The following is a 26,096-nucleotide window of genomic DNA, read 5'->3' on the forward strand; positions in this document are numbered from 1 at the left end:
GTGATATGTCACTTCCATAAGGGATAGGATAAAAACCATATGATCATTTCAATAGATGCCCCAAAACTATTTGACAATGTGCAACATCCATTCATGATAAAAATCCTCTGCAAAATAGGTCTAGAGGGAACATACCTCAACATAGTAAAGGTCTTACATGGAAAACTCACAGCCAATATCATATTCTTCTTTTTTTTTTTTTTTTAAGATTTTATTTATTTGACAGAGAGAGATCACAAGCAGGCAGAGAGGCAGGCAGAGAGAGAGGGAAGCAGGCTCCCGCTGAGCAGAGAGCCTGATGCGGGACTCGATCCCAGGACCCTGAGATCATGACCTGAGCCGAAGGTAGCGGCTTAACCCACTGAGCCACCCAGGTGCCCCCCAATATCATATTCAATGGTGAAAAACTGAGAGTGTTTCCCCTAGGGTCAAGAACAAGAGAAGGATGTCCAGTCTCAGCCCTTCTATTTAAAATAGTACTAGATCTTAGCCACAGCAGTTAGACAACATAAGGAATGAAGGCATCCAGATTGATAAAGAAGGAGCAAAACTATCACTATTTGTAGTTGACATGATACTGTATAGAGAGAAGACCACCAAAAACTTACTGGAACTGATAAGTAAATTCAGTAAAGTTGCAGGATGCAAAATGAATGTACAGAAATCTTTTGCATTTCTACATGCTAAAAATGAAGCAGTAGAAAGTAAAATGTAAAAATAATCCTATTTATAATTACATCAAAAACAATTAAATATTTGGGAATAAACTTAACCCAGGGGGTGAAAGACCTGCACTCTGAAAACTATGAGACACTGATGATGGGCATTCTAGATGATGCAAAGAAATAGAAAAGACATCATGGTCATGGGTTGGAAGAACAAATATTGTTAAAATGTCTCTACTGCCCAAAGCAATATACACATTCAGTGCAATCCCTATCAAAATTCCAACAGTATTTTTCACAGAACTAGAATGAACAATCTAAAATTTGTATGGAACCACAAAAGACCCTGAATAGCCAAAGTAGTCTTGAAAAACGAACAAAACTGGAGGTATCCCTATTCCAGATTTCAAGTAATCTTACAAAGCAGTAGTAATTAAAATAGTATGGTACTGGCATAAGAAGACACATAGATCAATGGAACAGAATAGAAAACCCAGAAGTAAACCCACAACTATATGATCAATGAATGTTCAACAAAGGAGGCAAGAATATACAATGGGAAAAAGTCTTTTCAACAAATGGTGTTGGGAAACTGGACAGCTACATTCAAAAGAATGAAACTGGAGCGCGCTCTTTCACCACACACAAAAATAAATTAAAAATGGATTAGAGACCTAAATATGAGACCTGAAACTGTAAAAATGCTTGGAAGAGAGCACAGGCAATAATTTCTGACATTGGCCATAGCAAAATTTTTCTGGATATGTCTCCTAAGGAAGGGAAATAAAATTAAAAATAAATGAACTATTGGGATTATATCAAAATAAATAGTTCTGCATGGCAAAGGAAACAACAAAACTAAAAGGTAACCCACCTAATGGGAGATGATATTTGCAAATGACATAATGATAAGGTGTTAGTATCCAAAATATATTAAAAAAATACAACTCAACATCCAGAAAATAAACCAATTTAGAAATGGGCAGAAGACATGAGCAGACATTTTTCAAAGAAGACATATATATAGCCAATAGACACATGAAAGGATGCTCAGCATCACTCATCATCAGGGATGTGCAAATCACAACCACAATGAGATCTCAACTCACACCTGTCAGAATAGCTAAAATCAAGAAGCAAGTGTTGAAGAGGATGTTGACAAAGTAACCCTTGTACACTGTTGGTGGGGTTGAAAATTGGTGCAGCCACTGTGGGAAACAGTATGGAGGTTTCCCCAAACGTTCCTCAAAAAATTAAAAATCAAACTAACCTATTATCCCTTAATCAGGCTATTGGGCATTTATCCCCAAAATACCAAAACACTACTTCAAAGCAATACATGCACCCCTGTGTTTAGTGTGACATCATTTACAAAGCCAAACTATGGAAGCAACCCAAGTGTCCATCAATAAATTAATGGATAAAGAGGAAGTGGTATACATAATGGAATATATTCAGTCTTAAAAAAGAATGAAATCTTGCCATTTTCAACAACATGAATAGAGCTAGAGAGTACAATGTTAAGTGAAGTAAGTCAGAGAAATACAAATACCATATGCTCTGATTCATCTGTGGAATTTAAAAAACAAAAAGCAATGGAAAAAAAAAAAAAGGACAGAGGAAACAAACCAAGAAACAGACTGTTAACTACAGAGAACAAACTGATGGTTACTAGAAGGAACCTGGGTGGAAGAATGGATGAAATAGGTGATGGGGATTAAAGAGTCCACTTATCATGAAGAAAAGAAAAGAAAAGAGATACGTGTTTGGTTTTTTTTTTTAACCTTCTTACTGACACTTACAGTGATGGTGTAGCTTATAATAATGGCTCCTGAGATTGGATGAAATAATAGTAATACTATTATTAACCTATGGGATTTTAATGACTATATTTTGGTACTTTCACATTCTGTTTTTTTAAAAAGTCATTTGTGTAATTAGTTTAAACATTTTCCCCCATTTTTTGTAGTCTAAGTATAAAATTTCAAAATCAACTCTAAATTTTATAAAGGCAAGAAAATATGCTTTTATTTTAAAATTTCTTGTATTTATTTAGTATTTTATTTTTATTGCTATAAAATCGGTTTATAACATATTACTTTCAGGTGATCACTATAGTGAGTTTGTTTATCATTCATCACCATATACTGCACCACCTTCACCCGTTTTACCCACCCCCAACCTCTTCCCTTCGGATAACCGCTAATCTGTTCTCTGTATTGTAAGTTGTGTTTGGTCTTGTTTGTTAATTTGTTTTGTTTTTAGATTCCACATATAAGTGAAATCATATGGTACTTGTCATTCTCTAGTTTATTTCACTTAGCATAATATCTTCAGGGTCTATACATGTTATTGTAAATAGTTAAGTTTCCTTCTGTATTTTGTGACTGTTATTCCATTGTGTGTGTACATCTTTCTCCTTCATCCATTGATGAACACTCCATATCTTGGCTATCATAAATAATTTGAAATCAGGGACTATGATGCCTCCCACTTAGTACTTCTTTCTCACGATTGCTTTGTCTATTCCAGGTCTTCTATGATTTCATACATATTTTAGAATTTTTTGTTCTAGTTCTGTGAAAAATGCTGTTAGGATTTTGATATGGATTATGTTGAATCTGTAGATTTTTTTTTTAAAGATTTTATTTATTTATTTGACAGAGAGAGATCATAAGTAAGCAGAGAGGCAGGCAAAGAGAGAGGGAAAAGCAAGCTCCCTGCCAAGCAGAGAGCCCGATGGAGGCCTCGATCCCAGGACCCTGAGATCATGACCTGGGCCGAAGGAAGAGGCTTAACCCACTAAGCCACCCAGATTCCCCAAATATGTAGTTTTTTTTTTTTTTAAGATTTTGTTTATTTATTTGACAGAGAGAGATCACAAGTAGGCAGAGAGGCAGGCAGAGAGAGAGGAGGAAGCAGTCTCCCCGCCGAGCAGAGAGCCCGATGTGGGGCTCGATCCCAGAACCCTGGGATCATGACTTGAGCTGAAGGCAGAGACTTTAACCCACTGAGCCACCCAGGCACCCCCCCCCCTTTTTTTTTGTAGATTTTTTAACAATACTAATTCTTCCAATCCATGAACACGGAATATCTTACTAATTATTAGGGTCTTCATCAATTTCTTTCATTAGTGTCTTATAGTTTTCAGTATGTAGATTTTTCAACTCCTTGGTTAAATTTATTCCCAGGTATTTTATTCATTTTGATGCAATTGTAAATGGGATTGTTTTCTTCATTTTTATTATAGCTTGTTATTAATTTATAGAAATAAAATAGATCCCTATCTATTCATTTGGTATCCTATAACTTTACTGAATTAATTTATTAGTTTTAATAGGGTGGTTTTTTTTTTTTGGTGGAGTCCTTAGGGTTTTCTATATATAGTATCATGTCTTTTGATACTGTTATAGTGACAGTTTCACTACTTCCTTTCCAATTTAGATACCATAGAAATAGAGAGGATCATAAGAGACTACTATGAACAATTATATATCAGCAAATTGGACAACCTAGAAAAAATGGATAAATTCCTAGAAACATACAATCTACTGACTCATGGAGAAAGAGAAAATAAAAACAGACCAATACATCATATTAATAGAATGAAAGAGAAAAATCATACCATAATTTTATTAGGTGTAGAAAAAAAAATTTGACAAAATTCAAATGTCTTCACATTCCCTCATGTTCTTTGCAGCATTATGAACAGTAGCCAAGACATGGGAACAACCCAAGTGTCCCCCAGTGGATGAATGGATAAGGAAAATGTAGTGTATATGTACAGTGGAATATTGATCAGCCGTAGAAAGGAAGGAAACTCAAACTTTTCGACATGAATGGACCTTGAGGACATTATGCTAAGTGAAATAAGACAGAGAATGACCAATACCGTGTGTTCTAACTTAAATGTGGAATATAAAAAAGGATGAACTTAAATAGTAGAGTGGTGGTTGCCAAGGGCTGGAGGTTCGGGAAATGAGGAAATATTGGTCAAGGGATATAAACTGTAAGATGAATATGTTCTCAGGATCTAATGTACAGCATGCTAATTGTAATTTGTAATGCTGTATTATGTATTAATAGAATAAACCTTAAATGTTATCACACACAGGTGATACACACACACACACACACACACACACACACAGGTAGTTGTGTGAGGGGATGGGAGGGTTAATTGACCTTTTTATAGTAATCATTTAAAATTTTATACCTGTCTCAGATCATCACGTGCACCTTAGGTTTACATTTGTTGCATCTCAATATTTCAATAAAGCTGGAAAATAAAAGGAAGGAGAGATAAAGTGACTTCCCATAGGTCTTAGTGTTTTAAAAGGTGAAATAATATTAATATTAATATTAATGTTTAAGTGAACTACCAGATGAATTGTTTCTGCCAGGTCTCTGGTCATTTGGTATTTCTATCAAATGGATAAGCATTTTAAAATTAAAGACACCAAATTTTTGACACAATGGTTGTATATAACATCGTGACTGTGCCATTTTCCCAGTGGACAAGATAAAATTGGAACAGTTTCAAGTAATGATTTTTGTGTTTCTGAGGGAATAAGTACATGTATTGAGAGAAATTTAAGTTGACAGTAAAAATGTTGATGGTTAACCCATGCCCCAATATAAGAGCAGATGGAAATGTCTTGCATGAGTTCCAATTCATTAAGCAAATGTGACACTTCATGTTCTAGACATTTTAAGTTCAGGGAATTGAAGTGATGAAATAGTAATATAAATGAAGCCTCTTCTCACTGTGTTGAAAGTAAAGTATAATAAAATGCTAAAATGGATTTTTAAGGTTTCCTCGGTATAGCTTTCTGATACCTGAAAAATTTGATTTACAATTTGTTGCCACGTTGTCATCCCTGAAAGTTAATTATAAGACAGTATAAGCATCATATTCTAAGTTCATGATGAGGTAGGTAGCCAAGCTTTATTATTTAAAAGTGTACCCTGTGTCATTCCTAACATTCATGACTTAATAAGCTTACTTATTTAAATTTTGATATTAAATATATAGTGTATGAGAATTATTGTTTTGAAAACAGATACGCTTGTCTTCCAGGATTTTGAATGAAAAGGGCTGTTAATAAGTAATCCCTACATTTTGGATTATTCTAAATTTGTCATTATTCAAAGTAGAAGTTCAATTTAAATTTGTTCCAAGAGATTTTAATTCACAGTGAATGTTTTTACCCATTTTAGACCTCAAAATTTTTTATACATGTTTATACTTAATTCCAGCAGCATATCTTTTCTGTAAAATTTGTTGTGATCTCAACATTGCCATTCAGCTTTAGCAACTTTGAACTAAGTAACTTTGGATTTATAGTATTTTGTATCTTAGATATAAATTCCTTAATCCGATTCACTATAGTTTGTTAATTTCTCTTCAAGTACAGCTTCTAAATTTTGTCATTGATACAGTTCATTTCATAATGGTATCAGTGGTATCTCTAATAACGCAACAGGTCATATTGGCATATCATATTTTGGATTTGTTCAGGAGTTTATATATAAGTTGTACCAATCTAAAAAATAAAAATTATTAAAAAACAAGGTAATTATTGTCCCCATAGGTAACTTAACCAGATGTGAAACAACAAAAATGTTGAGAGAACACTCTAACCCTCATCTCAGTGAACCCCTTCAAAGCACAGTATCATCGGTCTCTAATTCTGATCTACTGGCCATGAGAAACTGTAGTTTTGATTTATTTAGTATTTGAATTATCCACATATTGGCTTGTTTCCTAATGTAGTATTACTATAGTAGAAGGTATTATTAAACTTGTCATCTTTTTCTCTGCAACAGGATGATTTTAGAGGAGACAAACAATTTAATATGTGAAAAGCAGAGAGAATTATCATTACAGTTTCATGTTAAATGGTCTGCTACTGGGAGGCTCACATAAATGCCTCCGGCTTAACCTCCTGCTCTACACACCCTGGAATCTCCAGTGACTGTCTTTGGGTTGCAGTTGTGGGCCAGTTAGGCTGTATTGTATGTATTAGTTTTTGGTACAAAATAGTGCATATACTAGTTGATATTAAGGGACAATTTTTTGAAAACTGTGTGTCCGTAGTAAAGTTTCCTTCACATTTGGGTAGGTATAAACCATTCCTGGAGTGGATTCTTGGTTTCCTTCTTATTGCTTTTCAACATTTGGTTCACTTCGTTGTCCCTTTTCAGGTAAAGGCCATTATCATTGCGTGCAGTTTAAAAGATAGAATCGTTTGTTTTTGTTTTGTTTATTTTTTTTAAGATTTTATTTATGCGAGACAGGGAGGGGCAGAGGGAGAGGGACAAGCCGACTCCCCGTCTAGCAGAGAGCCCAAAGCAGGTTCAATCCCACGACTCTGGGATTATGACCTGAGCCACCCAGGCACCCAGAATCATTTTTTTTTTTTATATCATAAGACACTTTTCAAAAAAGTTTTGTATTTTGTACACTTTACTATAATTTTTTGATAGACTATTATCATTGAGTTTTAAATAACTGCTTAATGTCACAACTTACGTGAAGCTAAATGAAATGAAATATTACTCTTGAAATGACAGTGTCTACAGTGAATTACATATCATTCTGGGATATTTTAAATACTTTTTATTTGATCTGTATAAAGGTTGCCAATCATAATTCTTTTTGAATGACACATTTGTAATTTATATAAACTATGTGACTTTTTCTCTTTTTTAATTTATCTTATCTTACAGATGCTTGTGACCACCCCAGAAAAATGGGATGTAGTGACAAGAAAGAGTGTCGGAGATGTAGCTCTTTCCCAGATTGTAAAGCTCCTTATTCTTGATGAAGTTCATTTGCTGCATGAAGATAGAGGACCAGTCTTAGAAAGCATAGTGGCACGTACTTTACGGCAGGTAAGTGGAAGTTATTTTTAAGCCGTTTTTAAGGGATGTTTTTAAGCTTAAATATAGCATTCGAAAATATTAATATATATTATTCATGGGAATAAAGATAATTTTAACATGGAGAAAACTTTAGGTATTTTATTTTCTTATTGAAAGTACTCTTTCTTCCTTCCTTACAAGTCTTATTTTATTGAAGTCTCTAAAAATTAACCGAAGTAAATACAAGAAAACTTCTAAACCGTTGTTGCAAAGCCAAGTGTAATATTGTCTAAGAAGTATTAAAGATGTAACAGAACATGGGCAAATATTAGTGATTTCCTCCATTTCTCTCCCTGCCTTCTACCCTCTGAAAAAATCTGAACATGATTTATAAACTTTCTGGTATACTAGATAAAATAAAATATAAGGTCACCTCGTATGCATAATCTTAATCATTATTTTTTTAAAAAGACATGTGCACGGTCTCTAGTTTTGGAGCTTTGTGGCTATTCATAAATAGTTCAAACAAAGACTGGTAAATTTACCAGTGTATCATGATTATTTTCTTCTAGCCCCTCTTTTCATTAAGTAAAAAGATAAAGTGTCCTAGAATGCCCATGAGTATTAAAAATGATGTTTGTTGTTAGATTGTACCTGTATAGAAAATAAATGAAAACTAGTTTTTTTTTTAAGATTTTTTTTTTTTTATTTATTCATTTGACAGACAGAGATCACAAGGAGGCAGAGAGGCAGGCAGAGAGAGAGGAGGAAGAAGGCTCTCTGCCGAGCAGAGAGCCTGATGCGGGGCTCAATCCCAGGACCCTGAGATCATGACCTGAGCCAAAGGCAGAGGCTTAAGCCACTGCGCCACCCAGGTGCCCCTGAAAACTAGTTTTATCATTTCTTTTATACTTCATATGCTAAACAGCTCTGGTCCAGGTCTAGGTATGGGAATTTAATATAAAAAATGGAGTGCAAAATTTTAAGAAGTTAATATTGCATTTTAAAATGCCTTAAAATAGTGTGTTTTCATCTGGTAAATCCACCATAAAATTCTAAATGGTTAATAATTTAGCTGTATCAGGGATGCGTGGTTGGCTCAGTTTGTTGGGCATCTGCCTTTGGCTCGGGTCATGTACCCAGGGTCCTGGGATGGAGTCCAGCATCAGGCTCCCTCTCTGCTTAGTGGGGAGCAAGCTTCTCCCTCTGCCTCTGCCCCTCCCCCAGCTCCTGAGAGCTTTCTCTGTCTCTCAAATAAACAAATAAAACATTTTTTAAAAAATGATAATTTAGCTATATCAAACAAAACTCTCTTAGTACATTAAAGAAGACATGAGAGGATTTTTTCATAACCTTGAGGTAGAGAACCTCTAAGCAAAATGGAAAACTCCAAAGGTTGTAAAGGGAATATGTGGCCAGTAAAGACTCCTCCAAAAAGTTAAAAAATAAGACAAAATACCAAATTATTTGTAGCACATAAAATAAATGTCTTTTATATTTAATAGTTATTAGAAATTAATAGAAATACAAACTTTAAAAATTTGGAAAAATCATTTCACAGTAAAAATAAACATACTGAGCATTATAGAAAAGATGCTTAAAGGGACATGAGAGTTTTATCAGATTGACAAAAGTGAAAAAGAATGTAATTTGAAAGCACCCGCTAAAATCAACTCTGTGGGGGCACCTGGGTGGCTCAGTCGGTTAAATGTCTGCCTTCGGCTTAGGTCGTGATCCCAGGGTCCTGGGATCAAGCCCCTCATAGGGCTCTCTGCTCAGCAGGGAGCCTGCTTCTCCCTCCCCCTTTGCCTGCTGCTCTGCCTGCTTGTGCTCTTCTATCTCTCTGTCAAATAAATAAATAAAATCTTTAAAAACAATAAAATCAACCCTCTGTTTTTTACTTCTAGGGGGCTAATGTATGGAAATAATAGCACAAACATATAGATATAATAACACCAGTGTTCAGTGTAGCTTTCTTGTTAATGCAAAATATGTTAGAAGCAACCGAGATGTCCAATAAAAGATAAAGTGGTTTAATAAATTATATTCATACCATAAAATGCTACATTACAGCCTTTAAAAAGAATGAGGTAGAGCTGTATGAACTGGACTTGAAAGGTAGATTATATTCTTATTGAAATAGGAAGCTGTCCTCTATATATAGCACAATCCCATTTATGTAAAGGAAAAATGTACTATATATTTAGTTTCTCATTCATTAAACTAGTGAACATATGCCAACCACATAGTTCTAGGTGCTATGGGTATAGTTAACAGAGTTCTTGCTTATCTTTAGATTTTAGGTTTGGGTAGAGTTGGATGCATATTCACAGAAGGATGTGCTACAAATTATAAAGTTACTTTGGTAACAGAGATGGAATTCAACAGTTGTTTGGGACATGTTCATATTTTACCATATTAATTTAAAAAACATATATATATATATATATATATACACATAAACACACATGAACAAAGTACAAAAGGTTGAAATACTCAAAATGACAAAAATCAGAGATTTTAGCTAATACCCAGCTTAAGAATTTCAAGGATACAGAGAGTTGTGAGACACAGGTGAAGCATGGAGAAGCCTGGAACTGCTGTCACTGCTTTCCAGGTCCTTTCTTGCCATTTTGGATTGTCTCCAGCCCAGATTTCACATAGGAGGTCTCAAAAAGAAGCACGCAGGGCATCATCTGCAGAAAAGAGAGCTATTTTAATCATTAAATGTTTTATTTTATAGCATGATACTTATATAGCTTAGTGATGTTTTTCAGGGAGCCATGCCATAGGAATCCATACATTCTAGGATTATTTACGTTGAGCCACCTAGAGAGACCACATCCATCAGCTAAAAGCATTATGAAGATAAGCACTTTCCCATAACTAGAGAACATTAGAGGCCAAGTGAATATCCTTAGTACATTTACCAGAAGGTCTGCGATTAGCAAGTTTACAAGGGAATTTGACTAGGACATCTTTCCCGAGTACCTCCAGTTAAGGGAGCAAATAGATTGCAGACCTGCTGCTAATACTTCTGTATATATGTACACAGACACATGACATTATGTATTTCTCATATATTTATGCAATATAAATTTATAAATATTTTGTTAACTATTTGTAAAGGTATAATTTTCCATATATATTCTGTTCTAAACCATATAAAGTTAAATGTATATAAACTAAATATATAAAATGTATTACAGGTTTGCTTATTACATATGTAATACAATTTTAGGTATGATACAGGAATATAGTATATAATATATATAACATCTAAATATATAATATATATGATAATATATTTATCATACACAGTGATATCTCTCATCACATAATGAAACTCCACTTCTATGGTTTAGCACTATTATGCTCATGAACTATTGATGGATTGCTCTTTGTTATCTAAAAAAAAAGTTAAATTCCTTATCTGGACATTAAAGACTATTGTGATCTATTTGTCTAACTTTAACTTCTACACATTCCTTAGCTGTAATAGGTTCCAGCCACACAAAACTATGCATTCCTTCTTCTCTATTTCCTTTCCAATACCATTGACTCTTTTCCAGAGATGAAATTCATCTCACTGGAGACAGAATGTGTTATCAGTTATGAGATTAAAGGTTATAAATACAGAATTACATATCTTCATCACTCCACACATTCATCTGTTGAAAACCTGATATCCTTTTGAATCTGCCAGATATCACTTCTGATTTTAAGTGTTTCCTAGTACAAAATTCAAAATGAATTACACCTTTTCAGGATTCCCTCTGCTCCTTTACACAGTTTTAGCCCTTACGACTATTGTCATTATAATTTCACAACTTGCTATAATTAATTCTGTCTTCACTTGTATCCTTTACTAGATTTTAATACCCGTGATAGAAGGATGTATGCGATTCTTCTTATTTCTTAATATGCTATGACAAAGCTCAGAACTGTGGTTAATAAAAAGCAAAAATTCCTGTTTTTATTTGTTCCTTTTAATTACCAGATGTTCCCAGTAGATGGCAGTGTTTTATATAGCACATCAACATTTGTAACTGGAAGTACCATTAGAAGCTATTCTAATACAGTGTTAGTTGTGTTCAGGTTCAGGTTCTGTGAATTGGTATTAGGGACCAAATTCACAACACACTTGGCATAACTGACAGGAATTTGGAAGAGAAAATTGTAATAAAGTCAAAATCTGTTGTATATAACAACACTGAACTAATACTAGTTGTCTTCTTAACTGTCATAACTTTGTTTTTATCTAGGGGCAAATATCATTAAAAACTTACTGCATAGTTTTGGGCTAATGATACAGAAGAAGCTGTAAAATATTAAAATTTTTATAGTTTTCGGGGTGCCTGGGTGGCTCAGTGGGTTAAGCCTCTGCCTTCAGCTCAGGTCATGGTCTCAGGGTCCTGGGATTGAGCCCCGCATCGGGGTCCTTGCTCAACGGGAATCCTGCTTCTTCTTCTCCCCTGCCTGCAACTCTGCCTACTTGTGCTCTCCCTCCACCTCTCTGTCAAATAAATAAATAAAACCTTTAAAAATTTTTTTTGTAGTTTTCAAATTAATACTTTTTAGGTAAGTGTGTATAGTTTATAGACCTTTGAGATTTGGTTTAACATAAACTTCCAACTTAATCTCATTTAAAAGAAAGTAATTCACATATAGGCTGTTATATATATATTGAGAATAATAGGATTATACTTTTAGATAAAAAATAGAGTAGTTTTAAATTGGATTTTTCACAGAAAAATATCTGGTGTTTGCAGAGTATCATGTATTTGACATGGAAATACTCTAAAAATACGTTCAGTAACTTTTATGTTGTAAATAATTTATTTTTTTTAAGATTATATTTATTTATTTGACAGAAATCACAAGTAGGCAGAGAGGCAGGCAGAGATAGAGAGGGGGAAGCAGGCTCCTTGCCGAGCAGAGAGTCCAATGAGGGGCTCCATCTCAGGACCCTGGGATCATGACCTGAGCCAAAGGCAGAGGCTTTAACCCACTGAACCACCCAGGTACCCCTGTAAATAATTATTTTAAAGCCAAAAATTACTTTTATTTCCTTTCAAATCACCACCAATACTACATAGAACTATTGTGTGTAATTAAAATCCTCATTCTAATCAGTATAAAATATTCTCATCACAACATGTAAACAAAGTTTCTTAAGTAATAGGTATATTCATTGTTTCCCCCATAGAGGGTTCTCTTGTTTTTAGTTGGGTTTGTTTGGGATTTTGCTGATATTCGTAAGATTTTTTTAGTGAATGCAAATCCTTGGTCAGATGTTGTGTATGTATTTATACTATAATTTTCATCTACCTCTATCATGTTTTAATTCTTTCTCCTTATGTTTTTGCAAACAGTCTCTGTATGTGTAGATTTCTGTCTTATTCATTGTATCCACATTGCCTAAAATTTAGGTCCTAAGCCAGTGTTGATAGATGACTAATTCTGAAAGTATTCATATTACTCACATTGAAGTACTTTGCTTATACCCACTGAGTCTTTTAGACTGAGCTAACTTATCAACTGAGCCTTCTCAGAAACCTGCTATGAAGTTATTGAGAGTAACCTCATAGGATCATAATGATATATTTTAATCACTAAGTGAGTAGAAATTTTGGGCCATTCCTTGGTTTTATCTTTCTAAGCACGTTACACTGTAATCAGAGAATGTGGCCTATATATATATATATATATATATATATATATATATATATATTGGTTTTGGAACTTACTGAGTTTTTTGTGACTTAATAATATATTTAATTGTTTCAAGGTTCCTATAGCTATTTAATGTAAATTCCCATGTGTATTTTTCAGTATGGTGGGTAGAAAGTGCTCTTATGTGTCTATTAAATCAAGGTTGTGAATTACGACCCACAGAGTCAGAAATGAGAGGATTCCCAACCTCTAAACTCAGCTCTGTCCACTCTCTCCTCTCATTCATCTGCTTTCTGTTCAGCTTGTTACAGTCCTCCTTTGCACTTACTTTTTCTTCTGTTTGAAGGTTTTTATCCCTTGATCATCCCTCATATTTCCTTTTTTTTTTTTTTTAAGATTTTATTTATTTAGGGGAACCTGGGTGGCTCAGTGGGTTAAAGCCTCTGCCTTCGGCTCAGGTCATGATCCCAGAGTCCTGGGATCGAGCCCCACATCAGGCTCTCTGCTCCGCGGGGTGCCTGCTTCCTCCTCTCTCTCTGCCTGCTCATGATCTCTGTCTGTCAAATTAAAAAAAAAAAAAAAAAAAAAAGATTTTATTTATTTATTTGACAGACAGAGATCACGAGTAGGTAGAGAGGCAGGCAGAGAGAGAGGAGGAAGAAGGCTCCCCTCTGAGCAGAGAGCCTGATGCAGGGCTCGATCTCAGGACCCTGTAATCATGACCCAAGCCGAAGACAGAGGCTTTTTTTTTTTAATATTTTATTTATTTGACAGAGAGAAATCACAACTAGGCAGAGAGGCAGGCGGAGAGAGAGGAGGAAGCAGGCTCCCGGCGGAGCAGAGATCCCAGTGCGGGGCTGGATCCCAGGACCCCGGGATCATGACCTGAGCCGAAGGCAGAGGCTTTAACCCACTGAGCCACCCAGGCCACCCGATCCCTCATATTTCTTTAGCGATGCTTTTCTTCCTTATCCCACCTAAAGTGGGACCCTTCCCATGCTACTTTTTATGACATTACCCTGTTTTGTTTCACTCATGGCACTTAGCGATACCTAATATTGCCTAAGTTGTTTATGAGTTTATGGTTGTCTCTCACTAAAATGTCAGCTCTTTGATTGTAAAGACCCTGTAATGTTTACTGCACACTGTTATGTTTATTGTTATTTCCTGGTCCATCCTTGCCCTCACTGCAAAATGCATTTAGGTATACAATTGAAATCTGTTGACTGACTAATGAAATGGCAAAATCTTCTCTGACCTTATTTAAAATGCTGTGCTTGCTCCTCTGTAAGGAGTATTTTTTTGTTTGTTTGTTTACTCCCTTTTCTGACTATCTGTTGTTATATATTTTATTATTGAATCCTTCCTAGTAATAATGAACATCAAATTGGAACATACCTTGTCCCCTTTGTGTTGTGAAAGCAGTTTTATAAAATCCTCACTAAAAATGAATGAACAGTGAATGAACAATAATTTAACAAAATATGATTTCCAAGGCTTATTGAGTTGTTTTCTGGTTAATATCACCTAAAGGTAAAACTTTCTGAATTATATTCAAAACCATATTTTGAAAATTCTCTTATTTATCTTTTTTATTTTCTTATTTTTTATTTTATTTTTTCATTTTCTTCTGTAAATTTAGGTAATTTATACATTTTTAAATAATTTTTACAAATCCACTGATTTGTAAGTTTAATGGAACAAATGGAACTGTTTCTTTAACCAGTCTGTAACTCTGCCAGACAAATGTTTATATTGATTCAGTACTTGATAAACTCCATTTAGGACTTTTTGCCCCGGAGATTGTTTTGATATCCAGACAAATACCTTTAATTTGAAAGGAAAGTTGTTTTACAAGTTGTAGTTCTGATTCTCTCACAGAAGTGGTAAGAATCTTCTAAGGAGCTGTACATATCTCATAGGTGATGTTCTGTTTACTCTAAAGACAGGCCCATATATAACCTCTAAACTCATCGGTAAAAAAGAAAGAGTTTGTAAGTCACAGGGCCACAATTTCTCGTACACTTATAAGAAACATTTGTGTTGGGGAGTATACCCAGGCATTTGGATTTTTCCCAGGCTATATGTACATTGTATTACAGCACGCAAGGAGAAATCTGGCCTTGGGAATTGCTCACTTAGGTGCAGTAAACTGAGGATACCAGCATGATGCAAGCAGGTTTTGACCAAAGAAGAAACATAGGAAACTGAAGAAATAATTAAAATATTTACCCAAATATCCTTCCATAAACCTCCTTATTTTACTTATGATAACAAGAGAGAATGACATATATTCCTAGATTTTAAAAAATAATGATAAGGTTAAATCTTTTTATATGCATTCTCTCATTGGTTGATTCACTTGCTGTATTCATTCTAAGTCGTGTGTACTTTTTCAAATCACATCAGAGGTTTTCAAACCTTTTTTCAGGTTTTTTCTAAATCATGATTTTTCTAAATCAGACTTCTATTTAGAAGGGAAGTATACGGGGCACCTGGGTGGCTCAGTCAGTTAAAGCCTCTGCCTTCAGATCAGGTCATGATCCCAGGATCCTGGATTGAGGGATTGAGCCCCACATCAGGCTCTCTGCTCAGCAGGGAGCCTGCTTCCCCCTCTCTCTCTCTGCCTGCCTCTCTGCCTGCTTCTGATCTCTGTCTGTCAAATAAATAAATAAATAAAATCTTTAAAAAAAAAAAGGGAAGTATACAAAATATGAAAGCAGAAGAGATACAAAAACACAGACAGAAAGATTATTATAAGGACATGGGCTGCAGAATGCTACCCAGTATTTCTGCAGAACCCCTAGGGATTAGGGATGAATGGTCCTTTACTGTATCATGGTAATGATATAAATTATTCCCCTTAGAAACATTTTGTATCCTAATTCAAAATGGGACGTTTGCATGTGATTAAAATGATTCTTTCTTTTGGCAAATACTAACATCCTGTATTGCTAACGTCGAGAACTTGAGTAATGTAATTAATATGGTAAAGTGATCAAACATGTAGAATTGTATATCCTATGAATAGGTAAATCTCAGGTCTCCATGCGACATTTTCTCAAAGCAGAAATTGAACAGATCAGAGCCTTTATAAAATACAATAGAAATTTAGAAGTAACTTTTATATGATAAAATGATATATATACATCTATATAGATGTATATGCACACATACATACATACATGCATGCATGCTTATACTGTACACTTTTATACCTGTTAAAATGAAGATTGAAAACTTAACTAACTGAAAGATTAATCTCCTGCCATTTAGAGATCAGTAAGCGATCATGGAAGGAAAGGAGAGAAGGAGAGAGGGACAGCACTCTTATATACCCAGAGTTGTAATTTAGAGTAAGAATTATAGTCTAAAATGAAACAGGAATGGAAGGACCCTAAATAAGTTAATTATTGAATGTTAAATGTTAGACAGTTTTAAATAGAATATTCTAACAAAAACAAATGGAAAAAAAAATAAAGCTGAAAATATTAAATTAATTATGAAATAAGAACACAATAAACTTTTTAAAAAACTAAAATAGTTTTTTAAAAAACTAAGTAAAATAAAGAAACCTCACAAGTCTAATCACAAGTAGAAAACTAATGAATCAATAAAATTAGAAATGATAAAGACCTTTTACAGAATGTTTAGAAAGTTAACAGGATGGCAGTACTATCAACTATCATGAATTAGACCTGAAAACATAATTGAGAGAGAGAACTGGACATTGCTGAGTGCTTATGAGCCGCTAAATGGACAGACTCCTCTCTCACTGTCATTTCTGCATTTCTTTCTTTTTTTTTTTTAATGTTCAGTTAGCCACTATGTAATACATAATTAGTCCTGATGCAGTGTTCAGTGATTCAGTAGTTAAGTATAACACCCAGTGCTCATCACAGCCCGTGCTCTCCTCAGTACCCATCACCCGGTTACCCCCTCCCCCATTTCTAACCAGATCTTCTGTCACCTCCTTCCTCCAGTTCATACCACCAGTTCTTTGTAAGTGCAGCACCTTAAACTCACCATCCTTTCTGGCCTCCCCCTGTCTGTTCTCTGGGATTAGAACCATTACCTGCACTCAGCATGCCTTCCCTGACTTACCTGGGTTTAATCAGTGATCTCTCCCCATTATTCTCACAGTTTTTAGAAAGTGCTGCTATTAATATGACACATAATAATGTTTGTTGTCATTATTACACATAGACTCCAACCTCCTGCTCTGTTGGCACTGTGCCTGCCATTAAGAGCTTAGCAGATAGTTGGTGAACAAATTAAATCAGTGTTACCAGCAGTGCTCAGAAACAAAATGAGAGTATTACACTACACCAATGAACACAAAATGTGGCTCAATACATTTTTTGAGTAGTTTGTAATTTTTTCCAAAGTTTTGGCTGTTATTCCCTGCAATCAAACTTTCTGTTATGAATATAAAATTATTTTAATATAAGGTGCTTAATGATAATTTGTTAAGCCAATTTGAAAACTTTTCCTGTGTGATGATAGAATAATTAGTTGTATTTGTTTCTCAGAAATTCATCTGTTTTACTGATATGCTCAACTATATATAGCTATGATACAGCAAAAGGAATACTATATAATAGGTGAAGAATTATGGACTAAGTAAGCAATCTATAATTAGGGAAGGAAAATGCTGATTTTATAAATGAGTCTTCAAGAATTTTTTTAAAAGGCCCATGGAGAAATACGTGAGTGCCTGAGTCAGTTGGGCATCTGACTTTTGATTTCTGCTCAGGTCATGATCTCCAGGTTGTGAGATGGAGCCTTGCATCGTGCTCCATGGTAGGCATGGAGTCTGCTTAAGATTCTCTCTCTCCCTTTGCCTCTGCCCCTCCCCACCTCTAAAATAAATAAATAAATATTTATTTTTATTTATAATTTATAATTATTTATGTATAATATATAATTTATAATTATATTTAATAATTTATAATTATTACTAATTAAAAAATAAACTTTTTAATTATCCCTGGAAATATTTTTTTTATTTATTCATCTGACAGAGATACAGCGAGAGAGGGAACACAAGCAGGGGAGTGGGAAAGGGAGAAGAAGGATTCCAGCCGAGCAGAGAGCCCGATGTGGGGCTCAATCCCAGAACCCAGGGATCATGACCTGAGCCGAAGGCAGACACTTAATGACTGAGCCACCCAAGCACCCTGGAAATAATTTTTCATTGAATGTGTGCTAACACATAGTTTCAAATGTTTGTCATTCAATTGTCATGCATTTTAAATTTAAACTTGTAAAACACTAGAAATATTTTACATTACTTATTTTGGACTTTTATGTGTTTAGTTTTTAGCACCTGAAATTATAAATTGGTAAAATTTAGACTAAAATCTAATCCATGCATGTCACTTACCTTGTTATATTTTTAGAAAAAGCAAAACAAAACAAAAAGCCATTTAACTAATAGGATTTTCCGGTTGAGAAAATTTACTAAAATTACATTTTTAATTAGATTATTCCTGATGCCAGATTTAGTCGAGTTTTCTTTCATTTTATCTGCCTTTTAGACTATGTGTTATGTTTAGACTATGTGTTGGTGGTCTGGAGGGGGGAGTCCTGTTTTGTTGTAAATGTTTCATACTCTATATTTATTAAAACTTATTTCAAACTCTGTAAAAATCCAAATGGGTTGAATTTACATCAGATATTAAATAATATAACCCATGTAGGTGGAATCCACACAGAGTATGATAAGGATTCTTGGGCTCTCTGCAACCTTACCCAACTACTTGGATGTTGCTACATTTTTACACGTTAATCCCTGTATTGGACTTTTCTACTTTGATGGCCGTTTTCGACCAGTTCCTCTTGGACAGACATTTCTGGGGGTTAAAAGTGCAAATAAGGTAAATATTTTTTCTAAAACTGTTTTTGTTGATGTATTGTTTAATGTTTAATGTATTTGGGATTTCTCCAAAAGACCTAATCTGTAGGATTACAAATTGAATGTTTTAGACAAAGTTAAGCACACTTCCTTAACTAGATGTAGTAGAAAAACTTCCAAAAGTTGCTTGTAGTTTGCATTGCTATCATCAATGTACATTTTGTATTCTTAGCTGAGAATACAAGTTATATATAAAGTTATATGTTTCAAAAAGTTATTTTGATATGATTAAAGGCTGGTATAAAATAATAAAAGACTCATTAAACCAGTAATACACATTTTGATGTGATATCCATCTAAAATAAATAGTACGTTTTATGCAATTGAAAAATAATTCCTAGTAGCAACTATTAATGGAGGTGTTCTATTTCACTTGTAAATATTTTATAATTACCATATTAACTATATATATATGTAGCATATGTTAAATTCTTTATAGTGCTTTTAAATGTCTGTTTATAGTATTACTGCATACCATTTACACTATTAGGGTGCTTATTTTAGACTTTTATAATATTGTGAAAGAATATTTTACTTTGCTCAAAATTTATGCATTTAATAATCTGTTTAATGACACTTTTTTTTCTGTAGAAGAAATAGGTTTAAGATTCATATGCCTTATGACCTCTTCATAAAAGAAAATAAGATGGAGTCATGTGTTATTATGTCAGCTTTGGTCTTTAATGTATTGCATTACTTGTCTAAAGAGAATTTTATTAGTAAAATAGGGTCATTTTACTGTACACTATTACAAATAAAATACTCAGCTAGGAAATACCAGAAGCGACTGTCACTACAACAGTGTCTATGCTCCATCTACATTGCATCAAAGGAAGGTTATCTATATAGCTGTAGGGAGCCGTTTCAGACCTATGGACAAAAGGATAGCTCATGATATGATAATAGTTCTACTGTACATATTTTATCATTAATTGTTTCAAGTGCTTTGTAGTATTGCTTGTTTTTTTTCTTAATATATATTTGATTATTTAGTACATTTTAATGTACCATTAAAAATGTCAGGTGTAGAGCTGGTTTTTTTATAGCTTTAGATTGTTCTTTCAGCTTTATAATTTAAGTGCTAGCAGGTGCTTATCACAGAAAGATACTATACAGAGAGGAAAAATTTTTCAGATGCTTTTCAGCCATTTTAAACGTTTTTTTAATTCTATCCTACAAAGTGGTAAATTACTTAAAGCTAATGAAATTCAAAGTATTTGCACCATAATATGTCAAAATTGTAATCATAAAAAGAATGGCATCTGGTGACTAAACCATCATAATTATTTTGAAAGTTTAGAAGTTTGACCATATTAGAAAGACACTTTTACATATCTTACATACTGTAAATAGTAAATTAATTATATGTACTAATTATAAATACAGATCTTTTTGTCATACTAAAAGGTATTATTTTTACACTCAGTGAAATATACAATTGGTAGCCATTAAGCATTTCCCCAGGGTGTTTAATATATTTACTAACCAGATATTAATTTGTCATCTTGTATAAAAGGAAATCCTTGTAGGTTTCTGAGAGTTTCATTCAGAAACACATGATGTGATTCAGTTATCATGGAAGAACATAGGAAGATTGTGTGCCTGACACCTCTAATCTGAAATAATGGCTTTGACTGGCACTCAGACTGCACTGAAAAAATTATTGTGAGCAGAAGTTGTTTTTGAATCATTAATGGAGAGTAAATTATCTTCTGATTCTCTCATTTTACTTAGTCACCACAAATCATAAGAGGAACAGAATGATAAAACGTTTGCCTTATTAAAGCAAATAATCTAAATCATAGTCATTTCAGATGTGTATGACATTTTCATCCCCTCTACACTCTTAACAAATGTTAAATAGGGAGATACTGGCTGGATTACATGCCTGCTCCTTTGGATTAAATATCTTACCTTTTTGGTTGGAAGTTTTCCTCATCATTAGGGAAAATGAGAAAGGGAAAATGAGACCCTTTCTTAATTCATAAATTTGATACTAAATTTTCATTTAATCTGAGAAATGTTTCTGTAGAAAAATATCTCCCCCTCTCCATATATATTACAGAAACAGTATGTTTCCTTTGATTTCAGCTTTATATTCCTTGGCATTCTACTAGTAGTGTTCTCGCGATTTTGAGAATTCCAGAGGAAAGCTCTGTAGTTTACAGAATGAAATAGAAGAAAAACAGCCTGAAGAGTGGGCTTTCCTGGGGAAAGCAGAGAAAAGAACTTTAAAATTATCCTAAAATACCTACAACTAGTATATTATCCTTAAAATTGTCTTTAAAAAACTTGGCATACTTAGAAAGTTAGTACTCTGAAAGTATTTTATGAGGTATTTTATTTGTACTTTTAAACTATATTGTGTTTATTTCTTATTGTTATTACATGCTACATGTTTATATAGCATTTGTTGCTTCTGCATTCTAGTTAATCTGAAAGGGAAAAATGCCTTAAAATCTGCAGGTTTTTTGGTAGTTACAAAGTTTATAACTGCTTTATTTTATATTATTTGTGTTTTAAAAAAACTTAAGGTACAGCAATTAAATAATATGGATGAAGTATGCTATGAAAGTGTTCTGAAGCAAGTAAAGGCTGGACACCAGGTATAGTTACTTTCTTTTATCTTGTTTTTAGATAATACTAAATGCTTAAAATTGTTAATTTTTATGCTCTTTAAATTTTTCTTGAATTCTGAGATAATGCCTGAGTTTTTAGTTCTTAATAATTTTTTGATTCAGTGGTTAGCCATGTAAGTCATAGAATATTAATAGATATCATCCCAATATTGATAGGTCATGCTATTTTGTTTGCCAATTTATTCAGTAGATAAGACAGAAAAGAATTTCATCCTTTACACTTCTTGGTTTTTGTTTTTTTTTTAATCTTTTTAAAAAGCACCAATCTTCTTTCATGCCTCAAAAAGTTTAATTTATATTTTTACATAATGTAAAAATTTGAAATGTTGTATTATTCTTACTGTTTTCATGAAGTAGTATCAACTGAAATATATATAATAAAGTTTTTATATTGTCTTATTGTGCTTGGAAGTTAAGCCGTTTTACTTTTAAACTCCATTGTTCAAAATGCTCCAATCAAGATTGTTAAAGAAAAAGTGGAATGATAATAATTGCTTACATAAAACTTAGTCATTGCCCAATTGTATATGGGTCTTTGGATCATTTTATTTTATTATAGAATTTTTTTCTGTTATTAACCTTTTATAGCACATAAAATTAAATGCTTTCTGGGCCTTTGGTTTTTAAATTTGTTTAAAGAGCAGTGAAATCCTTTTTTTCCAGACGAAATCTTGTTTCAAGCCCCAGTATATAAACAAATCAAAGATGAATTAAACTTGAAAGCATGGAACACTGCCCACTGAGAATCATTGATGCATTGTGCCCCTTTAAGAAATAGTTTTAAAGTCAGGTTTCTAACTAATCTCAAGAAAATGTCCTTAGGTTTAAGAATAACTTTTAGGGAAAAGACATCATAATTAAATTATACAATATTAGTGACTTACCTTTCCTAATGATTAGTAAATGTCTGAAACTACTAAAGTTATATTTATTTTCACTGAATTCTGTACCAGCCAATGAGGCAGGTACTATTGTCATCATCTGACAGATGAAGAAAATGAGGAGCTGTACAAAATAAAGTAACATATTTCCATCATTTTACTAGTCCAGTTATAAATTCAGTCCATGTAAGTATAGAGTCTCCACTAACCATTAGATCATTATCACTTTCTGTGCCTTTATTTTATATCACTGTATTTTTTGATCCTCATTAGGAAACTGCTTTATGAATTTCATTATTATGTACAAATAAAGAAATGGTAAAAGCCAATATTCTCTCTTTAATCAAAAATATTACCAAACTCCAACTACTTATTCTTAGTCAGGAGCCAGGACACTTCTTGTAAAGGGCCACAAAGTAAGTAATTTAGGCTTCATGGGCTTTATGTTTTTTGTTGTAGCTACTCAGTTGTGCTATTGTAGCATGAAAGCAGCTAGGGAGAGTATATGAACAATTGGGCACAGTTGTGTTTCAATGAAACTTTATTGACAAGAACAAGAAGCAACTGCATATGGCTTGTTTTCCAACCTTTGTTCTAGATTGCCTCACAAGATTTATTTGTAGTGAATGTCTGATGATCCTAAAATGTTATCGAGGGAAACTTTTGACAGTATTTCAGTGAAAATCCTAAAAGAGAAATATCTTGGATAGCCACCAATATTTGTGCCTTCTTTGTAAAAGAACAGGACAAATTTGCACTACAGAAAATTTAAGCTGTATTATTAGCTAAGGAATATAGCTATGGAATCTATAACATCTATTTATATACACTATATTAAAAATATTAAATAAATGTTTAAATGTTTTCTCCATTAAATTAAAAAAAATAGTTACTCTTTTTTTTTTAAGATTTTATTTATTTATTTGAGAGAGAGAAATCACAAGAGAGGCAGGCAGAGAGAGAGGAAGGGAAGCAGGCTCTCCGCTGAGCAGAGAGCCCGATGTGGGATTCGATCCCAGGATCCTGAGATCATGACCTGAGCTGAAGGCAGCAGCTTAACCCACTGAGCCACCCAGGCGCCCAATAGTTACTCTTTTTAGAGCAGTTTTGGGTTCACAGCAAAATTGAGTGGAAAGTAGAGAGCGTTCTCATACAATGCCTGCCCCCATATATGCACAGCTTCCCCCAACTGTCAACATTCTGCACAAGAGTGGTACATTTATTTCAATCAGTGAACCTATATTGACATGTCAGTATCACCTATAGTGTCCATAGTTTACCTTAGGGTTCACTCTTGATGTTCATTCTATAGGTTTGGACAAATGTATAATGACATGCTTCCACCATTATAGTGTCATACTGAATAATTTCATTGCCCTAAAAACCCTGTGTGTCCAGCCTGTTCATCATTCCTTCCCATTTACACTGGAAACCATTGACCTTTTAAGTCTTTTTAATCTTTCTGTAGTTTTGCCTTTTCTAGAATGTCATACAGTTTGTGGCCTTTTTAGATTGACTTTTTTCACAATATCTACTTGAGGTTTTTCCATGTCTTTTCATGACTTATTAACTTACTCTTTTTAGTACTGAATAATACTCCACTGTCTGGATATACTATTATTTATTTACATACTGAATGATACCTTGATTGCTGCGAAGTTTTGGCACTTATGAATAAAGCTGCCGTAAATGTCTATGTACAGGTTTTGTGTGGACTTAGGTTTATGGCTTCTTTGGATAAATAACAAGGAGTGTGGTTGATGGATCATATGGTGAGAGTGTGTTGAGTTTTATAAGAAACTGCCATACTATCTTCCAAACTTGTATAGCATTTGGCATCCCCACCATCAATGAATAAGAATTCCTGTTGCTCTATAGCCTCACTGGCATTTGGTGATGTCAGTCTTTTGGCCATCGGAGAGGTGTGGAACAAGATATTAGTATCTTGTTCTTGTAATTTGCATTTCCCTAATGACAAGTAACATTGAACATATTTTCATATGCTTATTTTCCATCTGTCTATATTCTTTGCTGAAGTGTCTACTTAGGTCTTTGGCCATTTTAAAATCAGGTTGTTCATTTTCTTATTGTTCAGTTTTGAGAGTTCTTTGTGTACATTGGATAAAAGTCATTTATCAGATGTGTCTTTTGTAAGTATTTTCTCCTATTCTGTGACTTGGCTTCTCATTTTTTCATCAGTGTCTTTTACAGAGCGGTTTTTAAGTTTAGTGGAATCCAGCTCATCAGTTATCTCATGGATCATGCCTTTAGTGGTGTATCCAAAAAAGTCATCACCATACCTAAAGTCACCCAGATTTTCACCTAAGTTATCTTCTAGGAGTTTTATAGCTTCATATTTATATTTGGACCTATGATTGGTTTTGAGTTAAATTCTGGGAAGAGTATAATGTCCATGTCTAGATTTGTTTATTTCTGCATGTGGATGTCCAGTTGTTCCAACACCATTTGTTGAGAAGACTATCTTTGCTCCATTTTATCACCTTTGTTCATTTCTCAAAGATTATCTGGTTGTATTTATGGCTTATTTCGGAGATCCCTACTCTTTTCCATTTGTCTGACTATTCTTTAGCCTATACTAGAGTGTTTTGATTACTGTATCTATATAGTGAAGTCAGGTAGTACTGTTCCTCCAGCTTTGTTCTTCAACATTGTGTCGGCTATTCTGGGTCTCCATTTAAGTATGAACTGTGAGCAAACGTTCTTTATTCCGTAATTTTTAATTGTGATGGGATTTCTTCTGTCACTGGAGAATTTTTTTCTAATTTATGATAAATTTCATTATAAATGCTAACCTTTAAATATTTTTTATCTCTTTTAAGATAATGGAAATTAAATTATAAGTACTTTGCTATGTATGGAACATATAAATAGATAAGTTATATTTGACTCTAGTCAGGAAAACACTTACTACTCCTTTTGTAATTGAATAACCTTGAAAATGTTATAAAAATATTTAAAACATTAAAACAGTGATGGGAATGTTAGTGTTGCTTGTAGAATTAAAAAAAATTAGAACAGTCATTTTTCTTCCAGTTGTAGTTAGCACTTAATAACCAGATAAGTAGATATTTGTTTCATTACTTTGGAATACAAGATTGCTTCTAATAGAAATAAATCACCTTTTTTAGAATTAAAAAAAGGTGTTTTTATGAATTTTTTCAGGTGAGACTGATAAATACATATATCCATGTATAAACATACATATAAATGTACATATTTATAAATACTAATAAAAGTAAATGGCTTAATAATGTCATTATTGTCAGTACTGTAACTATTTTGGAGCCTTAGGAACTACAGGTCCCTCGCCTTTGTAACAGTATTTGCCTTTATCATGCTGTTTATAATTGTTCTTTAAGTATATTTGTTATATTGCTCCCACCATTTTTTCCCATTACATTACAAAATCTTACATTATAATATGTAAGAT

General features: G+C 33.5%; 1 protein-coding gene across 2 annotated transcripts in view; it reads left to right on the forward strand.

The window, feature by feature from the left end:
* The window catches only part of ASCC3 (activating signal cointegrator 1 complex subunit 3), a 361,766-nt gene that overhangs the window by 140,202 nt on the left and 195,468 nt on the right, over positions 1-26,096 (forward strand). For both annotated transcript variants that reach the window (XM_046005036.1, XM_046005037.1), the window contains exons 11-13: positions 7,398-7,562; positions 18,911-19,087; positions 21,660-21,731. In XM_046005036.1, coding sequence (XP_045860992.1) covers positions 7,398-7,562; positions 18,911-19,087; positions 21,660-21,731 — 414 coding nt within the window. The remainder of the gene's footprint in view (positions 1-7,397; positions 7,563-18,910; positions 19,088-21,659; positions 21,732-26,096) is intronic.

The sequence above is a fragment of the Meles meles genome, chromosome 5 (assembly GCF_922984935.1).
Source record: "Meles meles chromosome 5, mMelMel3.1 paternal haplotype, whole genome shotgun sequence".
NCBI classification, from domain to species: Eukaryota; Metazoa; Chordata; class Mammalia; order Carnivora; family Mustelidae; genus Meles; species Meles meles.